Source organism: Pundamilia nyererei, unplaced genomic scaffold (assembly GCF_000239375.1).
Source record: "Pundamilia nyererei isolate P.nyererei 1_Seehausen unplaced genomic scaffold, PunNye1.0 scaffold00067, whole genome shotgun sequence".
In the NCBI taxonomy this organism is placed as follows: domain Eukaryota; kingdom Metazoa; phylum Chordata; class Actinopteri; order Cichliformes; family Cichlidae; genus Pundamilia; species Pundamilia nyererei.
Window position 1 is genome coordinate 285741 of NW_005187468.1, and position 12892 is coordinate 298632.

The 12892-nt window shown below is 42.3% G+C and overlaps 1 protein-coding gene across 1 annotated transcript in view; it reads left to right on the forward strand.

Annotated features, from left to right (window-relative positions):
- Nucleotides 1–12892, forward strand: part of iglon5 (IgLON family member 5) — a 106824-nt gene that overhangs the window by 92720 nt on the left and 1212 nt on the right. Inside the window, exons 3-7 of the mRNA XM_005736061.1 lie at nucleotides 660–892; nucleotides 2574–2693; nucleotides 8315–8446; nucleotides 8681–8801; nucleotides 10194–10345. Of these exons, the coding sequence (XP_005736118.1) occupies nucleotides 660–892; nucleotides 2574–2693; nucleotides 8315–8446; nucleotides 8681–8801; nucleotides 10194–10345 (758 nt within the window). The remainder of the gene's footprint in view (nucleotides 1–659; nucleotides 893–2573; nucleotides 2694–8314; nucleotides 8447–8680; nucleotides 8802–10193; nucleotides 10346–12892) is intronic.

Sequence of the window (12892 nt, forward strand, 5' to 3'; positions counted from 1 at the left end):
ACCTACACCAATGAAATATTTCAGCAGGTTTAAATATGTGGGATCAGCCATCCAAGGCAAGTGACAGTGGACAAGAGAGGTGAAGAAGAGAGTGCAGGCAAGGTGAAGTGGGTGGAGACAAATGTCTTGGTGATTTCTGACAGAAGGATAGCGGCAAAAGCGAAAGGTGAGGTTTACAAGCTGGTAGTCAGACCTGCTATGATGTATGGTTTGGAGACGGTGCCACTTACAAAAAGACAGGAGGCCAAGCTGGAGGTGGCAGAGCTGAAGATGTTAAAAAATTTTGTTAAGCGTGACCAGGATGGACAGGGTTAGAAATGGGTACATCAAATGGACAGCTTAGCTTGAGCAGTTTGGAAACAAAGCATCGCAGAAGCAAGGCTGAGATGGTTTGGACATGTGCAGGGAAGAGATAGTGGATGGGACAAACAATCCTGAATATAGAGCTGCCAGACAGGAAAAAAGAGCACGACCACAGAGAAAGTTCGTGGATGTTTTGAAGGAGGACATGTGGACGGCTGGTGTGATGGAAGAGGATGCTAGGGGTAGGGTGAGATGGATATGATTCGCTGCAGTGACCCCTAAAGAGAGCAGCCGAGAGAAGCAGAAGATATACTGTTTATATTACACTTGTTAATTACTTCCTGTTTTCCCCGCAGATGCCGTATTGACGAGGAGGTGACCCACAAGGCCTGGCTGAACCGCTCTAATATCCTTTTCACGGGGACAGATAAGTGGTCTCTGGATAGGCGTGTGACACTGGTCAATAGCAACAACAGCGACTTCTCCATTCATATTGACAAGGTGCAAGTAACCGACGAGGGGCCCTACACCTGCACCTTCCAGGCCAATAACAAGCCGCGCATCGTTCATGTCTACCTCATTGTTCAAGGTCAGCAGCTGGGTTCAGTCAGAACAGGAATCTATTATAAGTGGCTGTTTATTGCATCTGGTACTCTTGGATAATTTCTCTAATATATCCAGAGTGCAGATTTGATTGCCAGTGATGCCGCAAAAAAGTATATATTACACCCATGGTACTGTAAACTGCCCTGGATCTGATTAAAAAGTTTAATTAGGCTTTTTGCTATTCATCCAAACATAGTGCTGTCAGGAGGGTGTGATTGAAGTCTGACTTCCATGGAAGCAATTAAGATGGTTTCTATGGCAGTGTGTGTCAGCATTAGTTTTCTGTAAAATCATGATTGAATGTATACCTAAAATCTATGATAGACAACTTAGTCATTAATGTTTATGATGTCTTGGTGTTTAAGGTATTTATATTTATATGAATGTTAAATTACTCGTGTCTTCAAAGCTCAGCTGGCCTGTGTATGTGTGTGTGGCTACAGTGACGGAAGACTAGTGCAGTGACAGATGAGCCCATTTGTTATTTTCATATGGGCTGTTAAGATTACTTGTCTTTATAAACAGAAAGTTAGGCAGATCAGATGGATGAGCCTGTATGTTGAGTAGATGAGGTACACAGGAGGCTGTCCAAGTGCCTGACTAAATAACTGACAGTACTGGACCTCGACTGGAGCTCAGTCATCAAGTCAGCAGCTAAGTGAGTGAGTGTGTGACTGATCCTTAGTGACATGATGTATCGATGCAGGACTGCCTGGAGGATGGATCTAAGGCCTTTTCCCCCTGCATGTGTCAGATCGTATGCATATTTTGGGGCTACGGAGTGCAAAATGTAGCCATACATCACCGGCAGATTGAGACCAAAAACTTTTAATAGGATATATTAGGTAAAAATTACAGGGATAAAAACACGAGGTCTGGCTCAAAGCTCACAGGTGGCAGAGACAATGTCATCTGCTTTGCTGGAGATTTCACATCACACTGCAGCCAAGTAACACTCTTGTCTGCAGGGTCCAAAGCTTGGCACAGATGACCATATATACCCAATTAAATGCTCAATTCCAAGTCGCCCACATTTCCCACCCTTGCTTGATAACACACAATATAATTACACCCTCAAGTCAGTGTATCAAGCAGGAGCAGCTTTACCACCACTCCAATCTGTACTTTATTGCTGCAAGTATTCAGCTCCAGCAAGATAGAGAAAAGTATCTTCGGTAGATGTCTCACAAAAAAGCAATCTCAGAGCCAGGCTCATTAAAAACAATGATAATGGGCTATTTAAATTCAAGGGCCACCTCGTTATCAAACTAACTACATGCACAGCATCCCCAACACTTTGAGTTAGGGCCAAAATGGTTTTCAGGGGTGGTCATACTCACTGAAACAGTAGAAGTAAAAATTCCTCCAATACCACTTTTGCAAGTGCCCTTTCTTTTTCAAGACAAAACTAGAGTCAGTGTCAAGAGAGGGAAATGGTAATATCCATTTGCAGGAATTTAGGATTGCTGCATTGGAATGAAGGAAGAATATTGTTGCACAGTTCAGTAAACACTCAAGCATAGATCATTAATCAGCGGATTGTGTGTCTGTCTAAGCTGCAGAGATTTGCATCATATGTTAAACACCTTAATAGGATGTAAAGCTGTACCTTATCAATAATGTATTTCGAGGTCATATTTTAATGGTGCGATCCTGTTTTTCAGTGCCAGCCAGAATCGTCAACATCTCAAAAAATGTGTCAGTGAACGAGGGAGAGAATGTAAACCTCTATTGTCTGGCAGTCGGCCGGCCTGAGCCCACTGTCACCTGGAAAGAACAGAAATGTAAGCTACCCCTTCGTGCTTGCTTGCCTTAACATACAGAGATCTAATGTTCACAGCTTCACCTTTATCTCCCTGCCTTTACATTCATCCCTGACACTCATTCGCCTGTTAAAGCCTTTTTTTTTCTCCCAGCCTATAAGCTTATCAGCATTCAGCTCATGTTCACGTCTTTATCCCTGGCTTCTGTGTCATCATTCTTAAACCCAGCTGTTTAGTTTGTCCCCATCTTAAATTCATACTCCCGCATTTCCCCATGTCCCAATGTTTTGTCCCAAATAACCACACATTATACGTAATTATCCCCACCGCGCCGCCCGTAATCATCAGCATCTGTCTTCATCCACCTTGTCAACCAGCATCGTGATGCCAACAGCCACTTTTGGCACCAAATCAGCTATTTTAAACCTCTTCTGGTGTGAGGAATTGGAGCTTGTTCAGGGTGGTCAGGAAGCGCATCTTGATAGATGAAGTCAGTCAGTCCATTTGATCTAATCAGCGCAGCATTATTCCATGTTAGCTCTCGTTTTCGTCATCGCCGAGGTCCAAAGTCAAGCAAATAACCTTTATCTGGTCTCTAGAGATTGAAGAGTTCATTTTTTGGTCTTTTACTTTTTTGCCAAAATTGCAATTTGTAGTTTCTGTCTCATCTGTTTGACACATAAAGAAAATTGCTATGTACTGAATATACCACTGTGCTATGACTCAGAGTTTCAGCTGTTTGTTTTCAGAGAAAAGGTTGGGATGTTAATTTATTTTCTTGCTGTTTCTGTGTTGTGGGATAAACTGGAAGCTTAAGAGCTCTGTGACAATGGGTGAATTATCAGAATTGAACTTTCTTGTTTATAATATCAGCATGTGTGCTAGAAAGTTTCATAATATCCTTTGCAACTGACAGATGAATATGATAGGAAGCTGCGAAGCAATAAGGATCATTATTTTACAGTTTTTCATTTTTTATTGTTGGTTTCAGCACTTTTTTGCAGACTTTTTTTTCACACAACAGAATTGGCTAACTTGTAGCCTGACTACAGCTGTAGCAACACAGATCAAATGCAGTAGCAAGCAGCAGTAATAAATAGGTCAGTGTGAACAACTACTGAACACGATGTAATTATACTGCCGATAAATGCCCAACCTACTGTAGTGCTGCACTTACAGACAGCTTTGGGCTTACTCAGAGGCCTGTTCCTTCTCTCTTTCTGTTTGTGACTGGGTTATCATGCTGTGAACAGTATGTCCTTCGCTGTACAGTTAGTGCTTATGAACCTACACAGTACACTACAGTACCTCAGGGAGGGACAAACCCAGGAGTGATCACACACACCCACAGACACACAAAATATAGAGGAGAAAAGGAAAGCATGCATGAATGCACACCTGCAGCAAACACGCACACAACCTCACATCACAAACTCTGTGCAGTTGTCCTCTCTTGAAAGTCTACAGCATTTCTCCTCTCTCAGCAATAATCCTCCCTCTCTAACCACCCTACCAACTCAAACTGCTTCCCCACCCCCCTATAACCCCTCTGCTTGCAGAGAAAGAGATAGGGCCCACATTGCTATTCCGTAGGAGTCTCTGCAACCAAGCCATCAGTTGCAGAGGACCAGGGGTGGTAGAGAAAGGAGGGGGGTCGAGCCCAAAGAAACAGCAAGAAGCTGCCGGCCATCTGTCCCCATTACTCAGAGACTGCATAGAGAAACTGCAGGGAGGGGCAGTGAGAAGAGGAGTTGAAAGTTGAGCAGAAAATGCGTATGCAGTACACCAAGACGTGGTAGAATAGGAGGAGGAGAACCACCCGAAAGGTGAGCGGGATGAGGGGGATATGCTAAAAGTCTTTGACCCCTTTGCGTCCCGTCTGCAGCTACCAGACTCCTTATTCACATACAGATAGTAATACCGCTCGGCGCTGTTATTTGCAGCCGCCGTCTCCTTCATCTTCACCAGAAGCACAGATACAATCTTTTGCACCCATTCACTCTCTCTGGCATCCATCAGTTGACCCACACGGAGGCATACAGGCATTTTGTCTTATCCAGTTAAATACACCAGCACAGCCCAGGCTTATCATTTGACGTACCATCCATTAAATCCTGCAGTAACACAGTCTTAGAATAGATGCTTATGGATGTGGAAGGAAGGTGATATTCTTTTGGTGCCAACTAAAACTCTCGGACAGGATGATAAGTATAATTGTTGCGTATGCTTATAGAATATATAAATAGGTTAGCTACAGTTGATGGCAGTAGATTGGGCTTTGATATTTCTGGTAGGTGTTCTATGGGCTGGGATGCTAAACTCAACAGCAGTGCCGTCATAATTAAAATATGGTTTGTTTGGCTCCAATTCAGTTCGAAGGCTGGCAACAGGAAGGCGGTAAGCAGAGGGAAACAAATCCAAATGGGCGACAGGCTTAAACACTATATGGGTACAATAAAGGATAGATGACTAGATGATAGATGACTGTCAGATGACCTGTGTATGTTGGCAAGAACACTGAATACTGAGTACAATTTATCATGCACATGTAATTTGGGAATAAGGAGCATGTGTGCAGGTGGGTGGGGAAATTAGGTAACTGGAAAGGAGGAAAGAAGTCTGATGGCTTCCAGTCAACAGGTGGTCAAACAGTGTTCCCAGAAACACCTTTATTTTTTCAACTGTGAAGTGTTTCCACTAAGCATATATGTCGGACACTGTGCTTTCATAAACAAATGTTTATGGATTTGTGTTAACGTGCAAGACTTGGACTGCGTTATATCTTGATTTAACAATCTGTTAATCTATTTCCTCAAATCATAATACTTTCCCAGCTATGAGCACATTTGTTCATTCTAAACACAGTAAAACTTTAAAAAATTGCTTCCAAATATTTAATGAGTCCCCCAAAAGACCTGGGAACTGTGAAATGTAGCAAATGTTAAGGTTAAGGTTGTCCTTTGTTTTTACATCCCACGATCAAAAAGGAGCTTGAAATTTAAGTCCATTGCTGATCAAGCAACATTTCGCAGATCCAAAGTGCAGGAAAAAACATGGGAAAAACAATTTGAAGTGTTCTTGAGGAATTTTAGTCATACACGTGTAAAGCACTGGGGTGCACTGGCCTTGAAATTCTACTGTATCATTTAGATCAATTGACACACATTACAGCTGCTGTATGCTACCAGAATGACTGGTTTTATCATTTGTTAGACTGCCCACCCATCTCTGTTTTAACCTCACATCAGACCACTCTGCCTTGACTGTAGTTTTTGTAATGGAAATGGATAAGAGGAGCCGAGAAATCAAGTGCCCTGGTAGTCTAGTCAAGCTCAAAGTGCTGCCGGGGAAATAGAGCACGGTTTCACTGTTGCGGGCCAGAACTCTTGATCCTTTTCCCCCCTCTTATTCACAAACCCTGTCTCTTCCAAGGTGCAATCCAACTATCTCTGGTGGTCAGGAGTCAGGCTCCTTCAAAAGCCATAAGTGGTTCATGGAGCTGTATTTTACAGACCATTGTGGGAGTGCCAAGGGCCGGCTCCGCTCAGATATGATCTCCCACCAAAGTGGAGAGAGGTGTGCAATGCAGGTCCAGAGATCTCAGGGGATGGAGAGGGAGGGGAATAAAGGGGGAGTGCAAGGACTGCTTTGCGATATTACATCATACATAGATGCTATGGATGAAAAGTCCATGAAAAAAACCTAATATCAAATAACCAACCTGACATCTGTCACTGTTTCTCTCGTTATGTTGCCATTTCTCTCCTTTTTTCTTTATCTGTACATCTGTGTATCTCTTTCAGTCTCTTACACAGTATCGCTGTCAAATTACCACACTCTGTGTCTGTAATTCTCAATTTATAACTCGATTGCTCTCGGGTTCTTTTATTCTTTGCTTTGTCCTTTTGATTTCTTTCGTCACCTGTAACAGCCTCGTGTGTAATTTCTCCAGTGTTAGTTGTCTGATTCTATCTCTTCTCCTTCTTCCCTCTACGCTGCCACGGCTCCCTCCTCCTTGCAAAGCTGGGTGCTCTGCCTGCTTGACAGAGATGTCACAAGAGAGCAATATTTATTAGACTAATCGAATGAGTGAATAACATCTCACCCACCCCACCCCATCAACCACGGCTCACCCGGGTGGCACAAGCAGCCATCACGGCGGTTGTCGCTCGCTGCTCAGCCTCTGCTGCAGCAGCTGCAAATAATCGTCTCCAGCTCAGTAGCCGCACTAATAATCCTCCAGTATAATCTTCAATTAGAACCGCCACGCTAATCTCTGACAGGAATAATCGTGGCGTTTAGCGTCTTTTTTATGTGTGCGTGTTTGCGTTGGTGTTGCTCTCAAACGTACTCAGGAGCTGTTTGTGCGTTTGTTAAGGGAAGTAAAGGTCTGCTGATTGACAGTGGCTTGGTTTGTGTGTTTTGGGAACTGGGTGGGGGCTTTGAAAGGGGAAAGTGTGCAGCAATTTAAGAGCTGGATTTCCTTGTTAGTGGTGAGATTATATATTATGTTGTGTTCCACAGTCTGACTTCTTTAATGGGGTAAAGGCAAAAAAAAAAAGGCCTAATGGTTTCGGAGGCTGCGAGACAGCTGGCTGCTGTGCTTACAGGAGGAGGGGGTGCACACTCGCTATCATTCTTCTTCTCCTTGCACTCTTTCTCCCTCGCTCTCTTTTCCACTGTCGAACCAATAACACCCACAGCATCCATTCCCTCACATGAAGGAGCAATAACTTGTAGCCTGTCCCCTCGACTCTCCTCTCTGAAGAGATTCTGTGGCTGTTTTGTCGCCCAAGGAAAAAGACTGAAAGTGTGAGACTGACTAATTTGTTTTTTTGTTCACCTGGGAGTTTGTCAACATCAAATAACCGCCAAATATTCTTGCTCGCCGCGTAATGTGGTGAATGAGCAAACCCCCCCCCCTCCCAGTGTGTCCAACGCTTAGAAAGCAAAGCTTACAATTTCCCCCGACAGTATAAAAGTAGTAAAAGAGTCACTGCTGTCACATTGTGTTTACTTACTTTGCATGTGCGAAAACATCAACTGAAGAAATGAGCATTTGGGCCAGGAGATAAAAATTGAATTATAACATTTTTTTCGTAATTATACACACCTTAATGCTCATAATAAGTATCATCATGCACTGTATTGTTGCATTGTTAACTATTTGAGGTTTTTCTATAATCCAAATTAATATTTCTAAATTGCGATAAACAATAAATACATGAGGAAGTTGCCATTTGAGTATTGATAATAAAAGAATGGACATTCAGCTGTTCCTTTATTTGCCATGGGGTCAGATTTCACACCAGGTGCCCTTCCTGATACAGACCTCCCATTTATCCAAGCTCGGGCCGAGCGCTTGGTTTTGACCCCCTGAGGCTGTTTTTGTGTCTCATCTTGGTCTCAAACTGTGAGTCTTTCACATGTAGGGCGAATGTGTTAACCACAACTTAAGTAGTAACCAAGGTCAGCCCAACGTCACTTCTTGTAAATGTTCTTGAATAATGCATTATATGTTGTCATCTAATATGTGCATCTTGGCCTCTTAAATGACATTAGCCTCAGCTAAAAAAGCTTAAATCAGTTGCCTGCATCACCTTGCATATGATTTTTAGTGACCTTTGACTTCTACCTAATAGATGGGACGTTGCGTGAGGGGGAGTTCCTGGAGATCACGGAGATCACAAGGCAGCAGGCGCAGGACTACGAATGTATCACCAACAATGGTGTGGCCCCTCCAGACCAGCGTAAGGTCATAGTCACAGTCAACTGTAAGTATCCCACCTGTGCGCTGCACAAAATGAACTCCATGTCCACAGTGATGTATTAATAATATATGTTAATGATTTAGATGCTTTATTATGTATACATTTTAAATTTGTTCTCTGCAGGTGCTTTTTAACCTTGTGGCTAGACCTGCCTTTTTGGTTGAAGTGAAGCTAAATGTATACACATTACTCATTCCAGTCTCTCTGTTTGTGTTTTCTCCTATCCTTCTCTACCAGACCCTCCCATGATCACAGACATGAAAAACATGCCAGCCCATTTGGGGAAGACAGCCATCTTGCGCTGTGAAGCCATGGCAGTCCCGCCGGCCTCCTTTGAGTGGTACAGGGATGATCATAGGTGAGAACTCTGTCAATTTAGGTGCCAATTTGTCTGCTATGAAGCCTCCTGAATCTTTCAGTTATAACATTTGGTACTGTTCTACTTACACGGAATAGGCAGACTGGGCGAAGATCACGTATACGCTGGTTGAGGCAGGTGTACCTGTTTGAAGCCTGATATTTGCTCGCCAAATCAGCATTCCATTTAATATCACAGTGAATTACAGGTGCGCCCTGCTTATCAAGCTAGAAAGACATCGCTAGCGTTGGCTGCAAATGCCTGAGGGGAACTTCAGCTCTCATGCAGATTTAGTCATGTCCTGTTTCACAACCTAAACCCACACACGAGTGGGTAAACTCATGGTTGCTCATCTCCATCTTTTACATACGATCTATGATCCACATTTAAAATATCCTTTTTTATATATATATACATGAGTTGAAGCTTTATAGAAAATGCTTTTCCCCAAGGGGTTATGTTAAGCAAACAACTTGCAGGTGTCATTAACTCGTGTTTTTGTTTTGTGGCATTGATTTGATTGGTTGACAACTCAGTGCAGCGCCACAAAAGTAACAGTTTGTCTGGTTAGAGGGAGTAATTATAAGCCACAGCCAAACCACTGTTTTTTTTAACCATCTGTCGATAAACAGTAACAAAAAACATGCAATAATTAAAATGTGACTTGAGGATTATTAAAATCCATCCGGTGCGCAGCAGGTTAGAGAAGAGGGGGGAGAAAGAAAACAGATTTAGCCATTTAAAACTCAATAATGTATTCATCTTCTTTTGCATTTTTGTTTTAAAACGCCCAGAATAAGGAAACATTATTCATAAAATTTGGGTAATTTTGTGTCTTCATTCTCATAAGAGAATGGTTCAAATTGAACATTTTCAGACAGAGAATTCATTTTTCAGTCATTTACTGTAGATGTGGTTTTGGCTGCTGCTGATGTACCTAACCTCTGGCATTAGTATATATCTGAGATAATCATGTATATATTGCCATCTCCGGAGAAATATTAGCTTGTTGGCAACATATTTCCTCTATATTACAGACACATAAACTGCCCCTCCAAGTTTGTAAAAGGTCCCAGAGAGCGTAGAGGAGTCAGGGTGATTTGGCATCAGGCAAAGCACGACACAGAAGTACTTAGACAAGGCTTTGCTAGCCAGAGAGAGTTGTTAATAGAGTATAATAGGCCCCAATAGGAGGTATCAGTTATTTATGGGCTGAGACTACAAGGTGAGACAGAACATAGAGATGAGGGCTATTTTGCACGTTCGTCTCTCTGAGCAAAAAGTTTCTTGTTCACACTGACTCGAGTGTGATGTTATTTTCTGTCACCAATTTTCTTGTCTTTCCTTTCTACTTTCTCCCTTTGCTTTTGTTACTGCACGATGGCTACCCAGGCCGGTAGAGAGTGACAACACCCTAAGGATCAAAAATGAGAAGACACGCTCGCTGTTGCTATTCACCAATGTGACAGAGAAACATTTTGGCAACTACACCTGCTTTGCCTCAAACCGTCTGGGGGCTTCCAACGCCAGTATGCTGCTGTTTAGTAAGTTATCACACACAACTAACTAAACGCAGGGGCTTCAGCACACAGCAGGGTATATGTATGCAAAGAGATTTCAAAAATACACTTATGTTTGACATCAATCATCGTGCAAGACTTGAAACACGCATGACCCACTACCACAAAATTATATGCAATGACATACTGTTTTTCCCTCTTCGCCCACTCTGTTTACGCTCTGCACACAGCACAGCATTTTCACAGCCTCTTCCTGCCTCCCTCTTCCCATTTTCGTTATTCTCCGCCCCATTAAAGCTTTGCTTGCGTATATTACCATCTCTCTTCCCCGAGTTCCTTCAAACTCTCCGTCTCTCGTCCGTACACATTCCCGTCTGCACGCACACACACAGACTGTCGCTCGACTCTGTCCCGTTACCCAAGAAGTTGTCATTTCTCTCGGAGCCCAATTCACATTAACCGTCCCCAATGAGCGATTTCCTACCCTTCCATTTCCCGACACCCCCCACCCCCCCTTTGGTGCATTCAGCATTACCATCTTAAGTGAGTCCTTCATCTATCCCCTTTCTTCTTTCATTCCCGTGCCCATTATCTCGGCCAGTCTCCCTTCAATGACTCACTCCTCCGTCAGACCCATATATCTTCCTGCTCTCTTTTTCCACCACCGCTGCCACTTCTGTCAGCCTATCTCTCCATCATCTGTCCTTCTGCCTCCTTTTTCCTTCCTAATCTCCTCCTGCCATCATTAGAACACAACAAACTCCTTTCTGTTCTGGACCGGGCACAGAAAATCGCAGCATAATCGGATACCTTTGTGGCATTTCTATTCATACCCTGTCCCTCACTGTCATTGCCTTCCCTGACTTTCTTTCCCTGCTTTCATACAGATTGTTTCAGCATTTAAAGGTGCCACATGCAGCATTTTAACATCAACAACCACTATCACATCAAAATTGGCATATTATCATAATTACCCCCTACCAATGAGTCCATTACTGAGACCATTGGCAGTCTGTACTAGGTTTCACTTCACACTGATACTTTATAAGCCACCAGGTTAGATTTTTGAAACCTAGTAGACTACATAAAAGCACAAGAGTGGGTTAATCAAGGGTTCTTACAGTTGCCCATTCAAGCATTATGCAATGCCTTACTGCAAGTACCATATTCTTGATGGTATGCTGAGTTACATTGAATAAGCTGCTGTATTAACTTTTATTCATGACTGTTCCTAAACTCTTTTAATAAGGTTATGCTGTATCTATAGTGGTTCAGCGTGTAAGCTCCATAGATCCATCTCTAAAATAGGACTACACATCCCATCTCAGGCCCACCTTATCATAAACAACACATGTGCCTAGCAGCACTGAGGTGATACCTGTGGATGGAATCTGACTAAATTATAAATCAAAGCACACCCTGGAGGACCAACAACAGAATTCCTGCTTAGCCTGTCCCTGTACTATTAATCCAGTTTTAGGTTATCACTCCAGCATTTACTGGCTTTGCAACTTCAGATGAACCACTTTAACTTTCTTAAGTTTCACAATAGCCTTTTTTCCCCTTGCTTTTAACACACAGGTGTAAAAATGAATAATTTATCTGGGTCACACGTTGTGTGGGTTTCCAGCGCCAGCAGTGTTGCACTGTTTCGCTGTTTGACAGGCTAAATGGAGTGAAGCGTGATGAATGTTATTTACATTTAATATGTCAACCCTGAACATGTTTCATGCAAGCTTTTCATGGGTTGTAACTTGACACTGAGTATATTTGTGTCGCTAAATTAAGAAATGTAATAATTTAGACCTCATGGTGAATATTTGGATATGTCAAACTGGTAATATTAATAATTGCTAAATTTCATTTCAAATGCCCCTTTCATTATGAATGTTATGACATGTCAGAATCAGACGAAACGTGCATCCATTTCTGGCTTTTCAGTGTCATTTGAATATATTAAATGTTGGTTTAATAGCGTTACTTTCTTTTAAAATTAACCCACCCCTTATCTTTTGATAAGGTGCAGTGATTTACTGAAACATGCAAATATAAATGTGAATACAGTATATAAGGCACGAACTACATTGTTAGAGTAAAATTGTAACAACCTTGAAAGTCAGTATTTGGTAAAACCACCTTTACTTTTAAACACAGCCTGAATTCTCTTAAGCAAGTTTTTTTGTCATTTCTTTAAGTAGTCTTAAAGAACAGTTCTCCAGGGTTCTTGAAGTACATTCAAAGCTCTTCTTTGGATGTTGGCTGCTTTTTATTCCATTCTCTGTGAAAATGACCCTTCAGAAACGTCAAGGTCCACAACTGATAGTACTCGATTGTGTGTTTTCTATCCAGGTATTCTTTTACTCTTTTGCCAGTGTGTTTGGTATCATTGCCACGCTGAAAATCAGACACTTTCAAGATGGATTACATGTTTGCTCAAAATCTGATGGTACCTTTCAGTGTTCGTAATTCCATCAGCATTCACAAGCTCTCCAACACCACTGGCTAACAGTGTGTTTTGAACTCACTTCCTGTGTAGATATTTCAACCAAACATTCTCTCAGTTTCTATGTC